This window comes from Rhinichthys klamathensis, unplaced genomic scaffold, assembly GCF_029890125.1.
Source record: "Rhinichthys klamathensis goyatoka isolate OS25496 unplaced genomic scaffold, OSU_Roscu_1.1 h1tg000508l_1, whole genome shotgun sequence".
NCBI lineage: Eukaryota > Metazoa > Chordata > Actinopteri > Cypriniformes > Leuciscidae > Rhinichthys > Rhinichthys klamathensis.
The window spans coordinates 84169-99978 of NW_026606989.1; the positions used below are offsets into that span (position 1 = coordinate 84169).

At 38.0% G+C, this 15810-nt stretch overlaps 1 protein-coding gene across 1 annotated transcript in view; it reads right to left on the reverse strand.

The window, feature by feature from the left end:
- LOC130072821 (sodium/potassium/calcium exchanger 3) overlaps positions 1-11311 on the reverse strand; it is an 88148-nt gene extending 76837 nt beyond the window's left edge. Inside the window, exon 1 of the mRNA XM_056238095.1 lies at positions 10977-11311. Coding sequence (XP_056094070.1) covers positions 10977-10981 — 5 coding nt within the window. The 5' untranslated portion in view covers positions 10982-11311. The remainder of the gene's footprint in view (positions 1-10976) is intronic.
- Positions 11312-15810: the final 4499 nt, after the last annotated feature.

A 15810-nucleotide genomic window follows, 5' to 3' on the forward strand; every position in this document is an offset into this window, starting at 1 on the left:
TGTCTGAACTGATGTACTGTTTCTGTCAGTGTTTGTGGTACAGGTCCATTTTTATGGGGGCACATTAGTGATATTTCATCAGTGGAATAACAATTCCTTTCCTCTTGTTCTGACAACCTGCGGATTATCTGTGCAAGTGGATTGTGAGGCTTCCTTACCAATCTCTTAAGCTCACCAAGAAAGTTTTCATAGGGGAAGCCAGATATGCCATCTAAAGGACCATGCACTTTTACATCACTAGCAAGATGTACCAAGCCATGAATGTTGTATACCACCATCTCTTTGCCATACAACAAGCCATAATGCTCAACAAATGATACCAAAAAGGAGTGAGCCAAATCATTCATTTCGATACAATAGTTTGAATTTGCCAAAATGTAGATGGCAACAGACAACAGCATAAAGTTCTCATAAACCTGGCGAGGCAACACACTCTTTAAAACAACCGGGCCTGTGTACAACAACAGTTGACGGAATTCAGTTGCCTTCCAACGAAGTCTCTCACTGAGAGCCCTAGGCTTTCTGGCAAATTCTGCTGGAATGAACTCCTTCAATGCTACCAGTCTCTCAGAGATACCCAAGACTTGAATGCTCGAAAGCCTTGTACGCAGGGGGCCCACTGCACCACACCACAGATCCGTTAGACGTCTCACTACACCCAAACACACAAGGTGCATGTAATCATGAGGAAAACCAGTTACCATGTCAATGTCGGTTTCTAGAAGAGGACAGAGTGTTAGATGGTGTTCCTCATCTAATCCCAGTCGAAAAGCTTCATCTGTTCTACAGGAGGCATTGTTCTCAGGAAATGTCATGCGGTGTTTCACATAGGAACCTTTCTGCTGACATTTGTCACAGCCGTAGTAGCCTGTGTGAGATTTTATACCTTTGATAAAGGCTCGTGCTGGAGCGTCACACATGATAGATGTTACCTTGACAAAGAAAGTCTTGCCACCAAAAACAAAACCTCTTCTTAAACTCTGCAACTCACAAACTAAGTGACTGAGATAGTCAGACAGATTTTTTGGCTTAGTGGTCCCACAAAACAAACCTACAACAACAGGTTTCTTAGATAGACCTTTGAACATGCCAAGAATAGGCCAAAGTTGAACTGAAGAACTTTTGAAAAGTGGGAGGCCGTCAAAATTTAGCTGCATGTTAAATGTGTGCCCATCTGTAAAACGAGAACATACACTTCTCAACGTGTTTCTGAAAGCATTGATAATACCAAAATAGTGGAAAGATCCACCGGCAATCATCTCCACATTGTACTCCGTTTTCGTCTTTAACAGTGACCTTCCATCTTTTGGCAGGAATGGTAAATGCACTCTAAGAATTGCCAATAAAGCAGAAAGTGCAATGAGAGATACACCAAAACGAAGTGCCCAGTCAGTAATGCTGCTTCTGAGATCACTTTTATCGTTTGTTTCACCAGTACTGCTACAATCATAGCTGCTGTTTGTATTCTCACTAACAGAGATGCAAGTAGGATTCAAATCTGAAGGTCTGCAGTCAAAGGGAATGCCACCAAGAGGAATGCTAACAGGAGAGTTGTTAAGATTATCAGTATGGTCATACACCTCATGATCCACTGATTTAAGAAAAGTGTCAACTCTTTTGAGGGCCCTTTTCCTAAGATTGCTGCGTTCATTGTAATTCATCACTAGTGAACCATATACTGAGTCACAAATAAAATATGCAAGGAATATTCCTAATGAGTTCAAGCTCAGGATGTTCACTACCCTATAATGAGAGAGAAACAGCAGATTAGGACAGCAAATTAATAAATTAAAGGAATAGTTCACCTAAAAATTCTGTCATAATTTACTATCAATAAATAAACATATCAAATGACATAGTGATTAAACAATATATAAGTAAAGAGTATTATTCTGTATTACAGGTATTTACAGATGGGTCAAAGGAGCCAGAGTTTGGTAGAACAGCAGCAGTATACATCCTGACATTTAAAATGAAAATTGCAAAAACAATATCTGAAAGAAAGAAAAAAATACATGCTGAAACCAAGCGTGCACCACAAGCCCTGAAAAGCGAAGCCCCCCGGTGGCCGGTCCTAGTATAGGTCATTACGTTAGACCAACTAAATTAAATTACACTTCAAATATCGTTTTTCCAAATGTGGTTTCTATCATTTACTGTAGTTTTTATCATGCTGAAATAAGTTCAAGAGTTTGTTTTTAAAATAAGTTTGTTTTTAGTTAGTTATTTGATGTGGTGGTGTGAGGTCATGATTGACAGCTGTGATTGACAGGTTCTCTGAGCGAAGTAGTCACTGAAGCACCAACAGACTTTTTTTTCGGGATCATCGGAGGACTGAGGAGATTGGAGCTTTAAATTCAAAATATAAATTTCTATAATTAATTTAAAAAGTGCAGGAGCGTGTGCTTGCGATTGATTCAGCGAGAGTGGGGGCGGGGCCTTGATTTAGCGGCTTTACTTCCGGCTCACGACTGCGCAGATTTAAGTCCCAAGATGCCAGCGCCATATCGGGACACTGGCGGCTTCACTTCTGACCAATGGAACAGAGCGAAAGGGGCGTTGTCCATCTTTTTTTACAGTCTATGACTGAAACCATAGACAGTATGGGTGAAACAACTGCACTAGATTTTTTTTAGTGGGCTTTCCGTGTAGTGTAGTTTTAAAAAGGTACTATTTTACAGCGGTTTGCAACGATTCTCCTTTTCCCCCACAATGCATTGCATTATGTCACCTTGGGGAGAGAATTTACCAAAAACCGCCTTGAGAACATTGAGAGTGACAGACAGACAGACAGACAGACAGGCTAGTATAGAGAGAGAAAGGCAGACAGCCAGATAGCATAACATTAGCATAGATAGCTAGCAGCTAGATAGATAAATAGAAATATATAGTAGGTAGATTGACAATAGTGAGGCACGTCATATCTGGTCGCGGGGTGAGCTCCTCGACCAGCGACCAAAACGCATTCACTTCCCTACAGCACAAGCTTTCCAATGCAGTTTCCATGGGACGGCACCGCCCACACAAGCAATTGCGTAAAAAAAAACCCCTGTTAATACTAAAAATGTAAAAAACTGGTCTTTAAGACCGTTTTTGAGACATTTTAAAAATGATATACATATCTTGAGTGATTTATGTACCCATTAATCGACAGTGGTGGTTAACCTGCAACACGGCCTTTAAATGTATTAACTTTTTCTGCTCTAGGGCTAATATTACATTTAAAGTTTGCTTTATTAATGTTAGATATAAGCGAATTTAGCATTCTACAATCTTTATTGTTGATGTGTTTTCATTAATAATAATAATAATAATAATAATAATAATGAGCCACGAATTAAGCATTCGTTTTAAAAGTAAGGGGAAAATCCAAAGACCTTTTATTTGTGTAACAACACAGGTATACCATGTCATCAGTCTAATTCGCCTTGTTAAAAGTTCTGTTTAATATAATAAATTCATTTATGCTTCCATGACAAGTACATAAGCACTAAGGAGAAAATAACTACAGACAACTGTTAACACCTTTAAGTGATGCTTAAAAAAAGATAACTTACCTTAGTTGAAATAAGGGATGGTTAGAAAAAAAAAAAAAGTCACAGTGGAGGATGATGCAAAATCTAAAAAAGGAAACAATAAAAAGATTATATTACAGTTAACCACTACAGTAGTCCAAAATGTTGAATGAGGCATGTATGCTGCAAATCAATCTAATATAATCTAAAAAAATCTAAAGTGAAACTAAGAATGTGCTTATAAACATCTTACAGCAAATGATGACTGTGGTGAGCAGGACGAGGCTGAGGGCTTTGAGAGAACAGCTGGAGGCCGGTGATTACTGATGAGTGACACCTGCATGTTGCTCATTAACAATCACCCACCAGCCTCACGCCATTCTCTCACACCCTCAGCCTCGTCCTGCTCACCACAATGACAATTATCTGTTTTCAGACAAGAAAAATTGGTAAAATAAGAAATGACTGTCTACTGTAATATCAAATATTATGTCTGTATTTATAGACGTGCAGAAGTCAAAGAAAAATAATTATTGATGAATCAAATTGTGGTACAAGATCATATGGATTTTTATTTATTCATTTATTGACTAGCAAAATATTATAGTGACACAAGAAACTGCATGAATTATGCCCATGTTTCTCATCTTTGCAGATAATTTTCAATCAGTCACAATTTTGAACTGGTAAAGGCAGATAAATAAACATTAACATGGACAGCTAAGATAATAAGGGAAACATCTCAAACTGACATGGCTGATGATGTAGCTTTAAAGAATTGAATCCCAAATACTAAAGTGTCTCAAAAATATACTTACATGAAAAAAGACGCTTAATGGTTGAACGAGGTTGAAAGAGCTCTTAAAAGAGCTTTTGGGGGTTATTTAGCTGCTGTTGACACAAAAGCAAAATGGAAAAAAAGAAGAAACATGACTGAACAGATACTGAATAGAAGAAATTTTTCATCAATAATAACATTCGTTACAGCGTCCAGAAGTTCAGGATCCTGTTCAAAAATCCTGCCGGGCCACATCGTCATTTACATGGTTTTATATTAAATTTACATTTATATTTGTCTCAAATCGTTGTTAATGTATACTGACTTCACCCTGTGCTGCAAGATACATTAAGATTTACATTCATTTAAAATTTCAATCTGACAGGCTTGTTGATTAACCAAGTGTTTTATTATGTAGCAATTTATTTGTTTTATTTAAATCTGAAACATGAAACGTGGAGTTACCTGCTTTTGCTCCTACAACAACAACAACAACAAAAAAGATTGTTTGAGTTATCTGCTTTTGCTAAAATATATATATATATAAACATACTTTCAATGAACTTTATAATTTATAATAATAAGTTATTAGTATTTAATCAAAACAACCTGACTGCAGTTTGATTGGTATTACTTGGAATGCAAAAAAAGAAAGAAAAAAAAAAGAAAGAAGTGTGTGTGTTTCTCTTCCTCCATTGTTTCCGCTGTCTCCCCTCCTGTCCCATTTCTCACAGGTTGTTCCACCCTAACTGGACACGCAAGCGCGATGGCGAAAGGGAGAGACATAGTCGAGCATGTGTTGCCCACTTTTTGGAAAGCTGTTGGAATTGTGTTTTCTTAGCTTTTGATTGTGAATTATGTTAAGTCATTGATAATGTTGTCCTTTTAGTGGTGTGTTGGCCACATTTAACCTAAGAACAAACTGCCTGAGTCATGAATGCTGTTGGGGCTTTTTTGCTTAGTTGAAGGAGAAATTCTTGTTATGCTGGGCTGTATACCAGTTCATACCGAATACCAGTGTTTACTTTGCTTGTTTAATTAACATTTATGACACACACCACCAGGTGTCTAAGGTTGCTGTAATTTTAAGACCTAACCAATATCCTCCTGAGACCCATAAGGGAAAAAAAGTTTTTATATATACATCTTTACATTATTTAGAGTATAAGAAGCAAATGGTGACACATTTTATGTCCTATAAACTCCAAGGACTTAAATTACAGAACAGAATACCAGGCAATTTTTTATTTCTATAACTTATGCTAACACAGTGAAAAAGATATTTAGAATATGTTTATATTGTAAAATGCATTTTGTGTGCATACTAGTGCCCACATTTAACAGGTGTTTCATGTAAGGGTTTTCAGGACTTCAACAGCTCCACCTGAACCAAACTATGCACAACAATTTGTACAAAGATGGTATGCTATTAGAGAATGATTTGATAAATTATTACTTTATTACTTAATATGTGTGTAAACATGGCCAAAAATGGGGTTTTCCATTAGCAGCTATATGCAACGTATTGTCTCTAATTTGAATAATAATGTATAATATTTTTTTTTTTAGCTTTTTTATGGTAGCTATAATGAGTTATAAATTGACAACGTTTTCATAATATCTCATATTTCATAGAAATATTAATGTAGCATTTCTTTCCTATTCACTTGTGTCTCCTAAAATGCCTGACAAGCAAGTCCCGGTGTTTTCAGTGGACATGAATAAAACGGATGCATGTCTCATAAGTCATAACAGAACGTCGAATTCTTATTTAAAAACCCAAATTTGTCTTAAAATGTGAATTTATTACAACAAAATCAAATTGATCAAATCATATTTCTATAAGAGTGCCGAATTGTCATCCAGTCAATGTCAGTCAGGAAAGGGCGTTGTCATGGTGAAAACTTCAAACATTTAGCTGCTATCTCGAAAAGCCCTGAATTTTTACAGGACTTAATGCTCTCAAAAATATCATCTTGCTACAAAGGAAAACTTCTCAGGCAGATATAATGATAACATGGGCCCGCTGTGAGGTTAAAATTAATAGAGAATATCGTATTTTCCCGTGAGTTATCGGCCATTTCAATGGGTGCTTGAGCAGTGTTCACGCGCTGTCTGAGAAGTGGGCGCGCTTCAACGTCAACTTATGTTTAACGAATTTAGTTCCCTTTCGCTTCTGTGAGGATATTAATAGTTTTGTTATATATATATACTTTATTGTTATTATCATTATTAAGTAAAGTATATCGAATAATTAAAGTACTTACCTCCAGAAAACTCAAAGTTATCAGTCCTCTCAGCAGGGAGTCGGCAGTCCGGCTGTTTGCACGCGCTGGCCACAGACTTCAGCTTTTATACTCGCTAACAAGCTATTTCGCGGGCTTTGCACGCGACTTTGATAGCAAAGTTGATATATTTTAATATTTATACATATGTAAAATGTGTGTCATCACCCATCATATCTTGTTAAATCAACCTGGCATTCAATTATTAATAATATAATAAAACTGTGGTTAATAGACTGAAGGAGAGGCCGTAAATTTGCATGTTTCTGACATAGTCCAACTCTATTTTTAATTTATTGTTTACTTGTAGGCCTATTGAAAATCCTGGGAAAGGATAGTCACCCATACAGACAGGCCTCACTTACATAGTTTATAAATGTAAAGAATCAGGACAATAAACACTGAGGCAAAACATTTAAATCTCGTTTATTTCTTTAGTTTAAAACTCATTTGAGTCATATGCAAAATTTCACATCCACCATGATTTTGTATTGTTTTTACATTCAACCTAAAACTACTTTGCTTTTGTTTGTCATAAGCCCATCTCACTATTTTTTATTTTATTCTGTGCTTTCAGACTCTTTTACACAATAAATTGCAATTCGTTAACCTCCCTCAAAAAAAACATGCAAAGTGATTGCCTTAAACTTAAAATGAAAGAATATAATGCTGTAACAAATGCTTAGTTAGTGATGTGTAAGTTGAGCTAAATAATGTAATATTCTCTGCAACTTGGAATTTCAGTTTTATCTAATTAAACATCTTGTTAAAAAAATGCAAACTGATTGCCTTAAAAGATGTTTTACTCCACTTAAGCACTTCACACAACCATTATAAATTGATAAAAAAAAAGGTTCCATTCATCACATTTACAAATACACACAAAATAAGGTAGTGACAGTGCAAATTTAAGTTAACTATTTTTAAATTGTTCAACAACAGGGGTCTGCTATCTTTTTGTCATAAAGTGCCATTTTAAAGTTTCCTATTCAGAAAATGTTGTTCCCCCACATGCATAAATACACAAACATTTAATTCAGAATGCTAACACAGAAATAGTACAGAAATTCTTTAATTTCTCATGAAATTTGTTTCAGATTTGTCATTGTTTTCAGGCTTAAATTAGACTTTGAAGAACAGATTTTACACCTGATCATTCATGTATTTTTACTGACTTCTTTACTTTTTTTAAGTGTTCCACTTATACTTGGCAACAAAACTGCATCTCCGCAAATATAATATAAATGTAATATTTAATTCCCACGCTATATGTAAATTCACATTCACGAAGTTGCATTTTATTTATCATTATAGCTAATTTTTAAAGTGGCATCAGCACTGGTAAGAGCTTGTTCCTACTTTTAATGAAGACAACTGTGTGTTGAGCTTCAGGATGTGAACTGAACTTTCAGTTTCATTTGCCGCAGTTTGCTGAAGAGATGCTCAGCCATATCTGTGCTGTCATATCTGTAAACCGTGGCTCTCTCGCATATTCATCTTTTACCATTTTGGGAGGAAGGACTACATTTTATATATGTGACTTCAACAAGCAGATGCATTTTTTAGAACCATTTTGAAACAAAGCAAAAACAACTGATTTAGGGTGTTCTAATTGTAGCCTTAACAGTGTAACAGTAGCATAAGCTTAACTATGGCACAGTTTAGTCAGCACGCAAGTTGGCACTGGTTTATGTAATTCAATTTTAAAAAGTTTTAGTTTTCTTTTCTGATCTCATTGCAGTAATCCAAGTGGCAGCTCAAACAGGAGGCAAATTGCTTGAGGTGGGTTCTAAAGATTGTCGATTACAATTCTTTCCTCAACAATGGCAGTAGAAACTGGGTCACGGTGATGATTTGGAGATAGATGTATCTTTATGACAGGCAGCACCCTGACAGATACTAGTGCTCAGACCCCAACATCAGCTGTGTTATTCGTCCTGCCTTCACTGCCTTTTAGCCATTCCCATTTAAGAGTTAGTTCACCCAAAAATAAAATTTCTGTCATCAATTACACATTAAAGAGTGAACTGACTGCATCATGAAATGCATGATTTAGCTGTTTTGAAACAATCTGTATAATGCTCTATAAATAAAGGTGATTTGACCCACATGACTTTTGTTTATCAATTCAAGATATCGTTAATTACATTGTTCATTTAGGTCACCCAAAAATACTACCATAACTTAAAATGAAACATCCTCACCTCCAGTGTACGGAGGCCTGTATTGAAGCCATTGTTCAGTGATGACCTCCAGGCAGTTTCCACAAGCACTTATTCTAAAAATAACACACACAAAAATCTAAAGTTAAAAGGAAGTTCCAGTGTTGTGGCTTGTAGATGATAGACGCATTTATTCCTTGATATGTGCATGCATTACAAGCATTACAGTAAAACTAAAAATATCTATTTGGGGCCTCAGTATTTGCCAACACAGCAAAGAATTACTGCATTGCAGGACAAAAGTGCTCATTTAGTTTAAACCTCAAAAGGTGTAATCATGTAATGACTACAATTAAAATATATATTTGGCACTTGCATTGCAAATTGAAAAATAACTTGAACTTGAAGTTATATTATGTCATTTTTAAGTTATATTATAGACAGAGGAAACACTGCAAAAGATTACTAATTCTAACTTGGAATTTCCATGTTGTAAATTTTTAACATGCAACCATATTGCTTGCCTGATAGCTTACCTTTATTGTAATGGAACTGTCAAAGGGTAAAAATGCAAGCGGTCTCTGTGCTTCTCTGATCCACTTAAGCAAAGTCTGGGTCGATGCTCTGACTTTTAAAGGTTGTTATTTCTTCTTCTGTTCTTTTTTTGACATTATGCACAGATTAGTGCATTGCTGCCTTTAACTGGTATACAAACACCATTATAGGGGCTTTCGCACTGGAGGAACCTTTTCATAATTCACAGCTATTGGCGGAAGTTCCTGGTTTAGGTCCAACCATATCGAGCCGCTGACTTTGTGCTCCCCAAAAAACGCTGGTGGACCCCCATGTCATTGTTAGCTGGGTATAAATAATAAATCAACTCATCAACTTATGAGTAAGTCTCCTCGGCTTTCATTGTCAATTGCGCTCGTTCCTGTTGCGTGACCTAAACTGGCAACCTGCATGAGGGTCAAGTCTGAGGAAGAGGGGACGGGGTAAACAACAATCTCCCATATTTTGAATGTGGACTGCAGTACCTATTTCCACCACTAGCTCACAGACATTCTTACAGACTGCACCTTTAAAGATGTCTATTGAGAGTACCCACAAAGATAACAGATAATATGCGTGCATGTGCAAACCACATTAGTTCAAAAAAGTATTGATTGAATTTCAGATGTTGCAGGTGATTGAAAAATTATTTTCTGATTACTTTTGATCTAATTGATTGCTGCTTTTCATAAGGCTGTATACATTGCACATGTCAGTATCTTAGTTTATTTCCATCATTATCCAATATATAAATTAACAAATAAACAACATGCCCTTAGCAATCTAGAATAAGCTATTCATATCAAGGTAACCAGAATGACTCCTATTACCTAGAATTCCTCAAATTCAGTGTCAAAGTTCAAGCAGAGAATAGTATCTAAATTTTCTAAAGATAAATCTGTCAGATTTTAAGAAAAAGATAGGATGACTCAATCCAAGGAGTCTTTGTCAGATCTAAGAAAAACAAATGGACAAGAAAAAAAGTAAGCCTTTTTCCTTTACTTTTTAAAACTTAATAACCATGCATTAATATCATACTAAATGAAATATCATATCTCGCCCACAGACAACAATCTTAAAACTGGTTTGTCGCACAGATCTGGCCCACACACAGCATGCCACGACTCACAATTAAGCCAGTTTGTCGCACACGGGCCAGATCTGGCCCACACACAGCATGCCACAACTCACACTTAAGCCGGTTTGTCGCACACGGGCCAGATCTGGCCCACACACAGCATGCCACAACTCACACTTTAGCTGGTTTGTCGCACACGGGCCAGATCTGGCCCACACACAGCATGCCACAACTCACACTTTAGCCGGTTTGTCGCACACGGGCCAGATCTGGCCCACACACAGCATGCCACAACTCACACTTTAGCCGGTTTGTCGCACACGGGCCAGATCTGGCCCACACACAGCATGCCACAACTCACACTTTAGCCGGTTTGTCGCACACGGGCCAGATCTGGCCCACACACAGCATGCCACAACTAACACTTTAGCCGGTTTGTTGCACACGGGCCAGATCTGGCCCACACACAGCATGCCACGTCTCACACTAAAACCGGCTTGATGTGTGTGGGCCAGATACGGCCCATATAACCTTTGCCGCTGCCAGAACTGAGCCACATGTGCCATAATTGGCCCAGATGAGGCCCGGATATGTATGCTATCTGGGTTCATTCCGCTCCGTCTGTTCCTCGTCGCTGAGTCAGAACATGATCGCAGAAGCCGCAGATTCCTCGTGTCGTTATCCAGGACTGAGAACTACCGTATCACTAAACTAAACTTTTCAGTTGCCTTGTTTTTCTTCATCGCAGTTAACATGGCGCTGTTTCAAACTATTTAGAAGCATCGCAGCGCCAACCTTACGCGCAGACCTATTCTATATGCTCAGGTATCATCTGCTTCAAGGCGCACAAATGCGCTCACATGCCATTGGATTTGGAAAGGTCGTTGTAAATGGTACCCTCTCTCTCTCTCTCTCTCTCTCTCTCTCTCTCTCTCTCTCTCTCTCTCTCTCTCTCTCTCTCTCTCTCTCTCCCTCTCTCTCTCTCTCTCTCTCTCTCTCTCTCTCTCTCTCTCTCACACACACACAGACAAATCACACCGCTGCCGCTTTAGGGCGGCTCTTGCCACAATACAGTCGTGTACGCCGTGGACGACCAATAAGAAAACACTGAGGCGCGTGAGTCCATTGTTCAGATCTATAAGCATTATTTTTTAAATGTAGCCTATACAAATGTTATTTGAATGTATAACAACGAATAAAGTGAAGCCACAAGTGTGGTCATGCTTCATTTCAAATCTGAGGATGATATCTCTAAAAACTATGCATTTTCTGAAGCATTTTGTAAGATCATGTCGTGAGTTTTTATTGCCCTTTAAAAACACCCATTTGTAGTCTAATGTCTGGCGATAAGAACTGCTCAATTAATGTGCGATTGTTCTCACTTAATTAACCTTTCACACTTCTGCCGTGAATTAGACTTAATCTTATTTTATCGTTATTCTTTTGTTTGTATTCCAACATTATTCAAGCAAGGGCTGTTCTGTATCGTGAATAAGTCACGGTTGAAGAAGGCGGTTTTTAGGCAAGACGCTAGCGTGTAGGCCTATCAATGCATCTTTTTTTATGACGTAGCTACAATCACTAAAAGCCTTCCTTCCGCTGGAAAAAATAGTCACTGACTGTGAACAGCAACTGAAGTTACATTATTTCGCCATTATATGGCGGCAAAGACTTTATGTCTTTATGAGTGAGTCTGTCAGCAGAGAAAACGTTTAGCCTATATTGAAAGCAGTGGTTAATTTGTAAAGTGGGAGGTCCCGGAGCGTAGAGGGGGGGTGGATCCGGCGACTCAAAACGGGGGTTGGAGGAAACGGAAAAAAAAGAAAAAGAAAAAAAAAGCTACGTAGCTCTCTCTTCGTTCTCTGACTAAAAAAAAACCTTAACAACGATGTGTGTGTATCAGGGCAATGTTTATTTTAATTTCAGAACATGCACTACATGGGTGCAAAATGTAAAAAAAAAAAAAAAAAAAAAAAAACTTTTCACAAGCAGCAAGGGTCGCACAACGGACGAGAAGCGCCGAGTCGCGTCTAGGACAACTCGAGCAGGGGCGGCGCCAGATAATTTTAAAGCAGGTGCTGAGGGGCGCATCTTACTAATGCTGTTCAATTTTCATAATCAGCATCTAAAAAAATAACATTATAATATTTTTACAAAAATTAAACAAAATGCGCTTATTTAATGGCTACAACAACACATAGTGGGCCATATATACAGACTCTCTAAATATTGACATTGACATTAACAATGCTGTAGAAGTGCAGTTTGTTACGAGCTAAATGTTAACTAATCTATAGTTAGGTTAAGGTTAGCCTACCGATTTTTTTATACACAGATTCAGAGGTCTCGTGAGTTCAGTGTTGGACAGGTCAGTTGTTTTAACTATTCATTAAAGTAAATAGTTAAAATGAGTCATTCGTTTGCGTAGGCCTATCGGACGTGTCATTAGTGGACGTCCAGCCACGGCACGCTTGTGTGATTATCTCGGCAGTTTAGGACAAGATTTGCGTCAATACAGAAAACATTTAATCACTGGATAGGTTTTTTCGGTTATTGAAATGTGGTTTATGTCAGCTGAATGGGCGGAACGCTTTTTAGAGAAGATAATAAGGCAACGTGTTTTTTTTTTTTTTTTGCACAATTCACACACCGCGGTAATTCAGGAGAAAAAAAATCTCCAAATGCTCCACGTGAAACTGCGATCTTCCGACCTTTTACTATCGTGTCAATTGATTTTGATTAATATGCGCGCGCGAGAGAGAGAGCAAAACAGCGCTCGTGTTGTTTGAAGACGTGAGAGTGCGCGCGCGCGGCCGGGACGCGCTCTCTCTCTGCTCGTTATGCGCCCTGTCAAGCGCAGCAGTCATTCTATTCTACATCACTCACCGATCAAAAAAGGCTTTGGCGGGACAAAAAATTGCTTTGGTGACCGCCAAAAAAATTAAATGCTGGAAAAACCCCTGTTATTATGTCGAAATAACGAGAATCTCACCTGAAAATCCGATAACATCAGCAATTTTAATTCAAGCAACTGATTTCTGTAAATGAATGTAAAACTAAATGTAGCCTATATTGCATGCAGCACAGGGTGAAGTCAAACAGTATTTACATTAACAACGCCGAATGGTGCTGCCGGTGTGTGTAGAGAATAATGTGTTAGAATTTTAAAGACGTGGCGCTGCGCGACGCGGCGCTGCGCTTGTCCGGTGTGCGACTCACTTTACCCTAAAAATTCACCTCAAAAACGCATCGAAACTGCAAACACAAGATTTTTGTGGAACTTCAATGGGGAATAAAGACTAACAAGACAGATAACAACATTGAACACTACACAAACAGTAATTATTTATTTGCCATAGTGACACAGGAGGTGCCGGATCCAATAAAAAAAGGTTCCGGATCCAACGTCGGAGGTGCCGGAACATGTTCCGGCGTGTTCCGGCTCAAATTAAGCCCTGATTGAAAGGACTGAAACTTGTTGTGAACCCGGAGAAGCAAGATGCAACTGACAAATGACTAAGCATCCCAGACAGCAGTATCGGCCCAGATCTGGCCCACACATCTGGTACACCTGGAATCCACACAGCCTGGATGTGGGCCGGATCTGGGCCAACACTATGTTGCTGTCTGGGATGTCAGGGCACTCCGGCACGGGAAAATCCATTAACTGTTAAAAGGACATCGCGGACATTCAAACTGATTTTTTAATATGAATATATGACTGACCTAAAGGAAAATGCTATATCTACTGTAAATGCAAGTACATTCACTTACTTGATCTCTCACAATATGCTACTCCATAAACTTCATTATAAAACGGTTAGTTCCAATCCTTGATTCTGATTGGTCAATAGCTGTGCTTTATTCATGATAAAACAGGCTATGACTATGGCTACTTCACCCCATAGCAGACCTGTTATATGCTCATTTTAAGTACATACGTCTTATTTAAGTGGGTCAAAAAAAGCATTCTTGAATTCAAATTTAAACTCTAATACATTTTCATTTAATTGCAATTGAGATTCATACTTAAGTAGCGTATATACTGTTCTTTTAATAGTTATATTATTTAATTATTTTAAAAATATAAAAGATATTCCTAGGAGTAGATGTAGCCCAAACATGGGTGCTTCTCATTTCTTATTTGTGCATCCTCGTTTCCTTTCCTCGCGTCTCAGCTCTACCCCCAAGATGATGCGAGGGAAGGCTGCAAGGAAATAAAAGGAGGATGGAGGAATCAAAGGAAAGCTTTTTTATACATTGGAATACTTGATCACTCGAGCGTCACTTCACAGCGTCATCAGCAGCGCTCAAAGGATCTGCCCTTATGTTGTTGAAGTTTGGTTATTTACGAAATTCACAATAAATAATAATAAAGCAAGATACCCTGTTGAAATATGTGAGATGTGTGGTTTATTTAAACTGCAAAGGTGAAGTATAAATTAAAATTATTGTGACAGATGTGAAGGGGGAGGAGAATTTAAACTTGCGTTGCGTTTAGTCGATAAAACACTTCCACAAAGGATACACCCATGTATCCTCGCTCATGACTCCTCTGGAAGCCTCCTCACTCCTCGATCCTCGCTTGAGATGTCCTTCAAGATGGCTGGGCTCGATCGGTTTCTGGGTCATAGGATGGATGGAGGACGGAGGAGCGAGGAAACGAGGAGGGATATTGAAAAGCAGCCATTGACTGGTACGTTATCGTTATATCTGTGTGAGGCAATTGTTCAAACAAACTATTCTTAGTTGACCTACCTTTAGGAAACCTTGTTCATTTGCAGACAGTTGCATTTATTTTTTGCATAATAAAATTTGGCACAATGATGATACACTCGATAACATCACTAAGCAAACTGAATCCAATGTTTCACTAGCACACTGTATATCCAACTAATAACAACTTTAAAGGCACTGTTGAGTTACTTTATACCAATGTTCAGCACAAGGTGGCGACATTTACTGTGTGTTTGTTCTCGGGATTCTTCAATCCCTCCAGCAGAATGGATGATAAGATTTATATGCAATAAGCTATCATATGATAATATTTTACTATTTGATCATGCAGCTTAGATTTCAAATTAGTGGCTAAATTAAAGAGAGAGACTATTATGAGACATGCTTAATGCCAAAATACTTTCCATTGTGCAGTGAAAAAGACCAACACAGTTACTCTTAAAATGGTTGAGTCATGTTTTCAGTGTCCTTCTAGGGGCCTTTGGAATATTTTAGCTTAGATATGGTGTTTTAGAACTTTAGTTCCCACAAGGATAGAGAAACAACAAACACAAATCATTTACAGAGCACTGGTGCCTCAAACCAGATAAGCTACAACTTAAGCATTGTGTCAGAGATATGTTTCTCTTCCAAGTTCTGGAAGATATCACACAGTACACTCAAGTCAAATAAAGACAAAACCCAGAGTATTGTTGTCATCAAC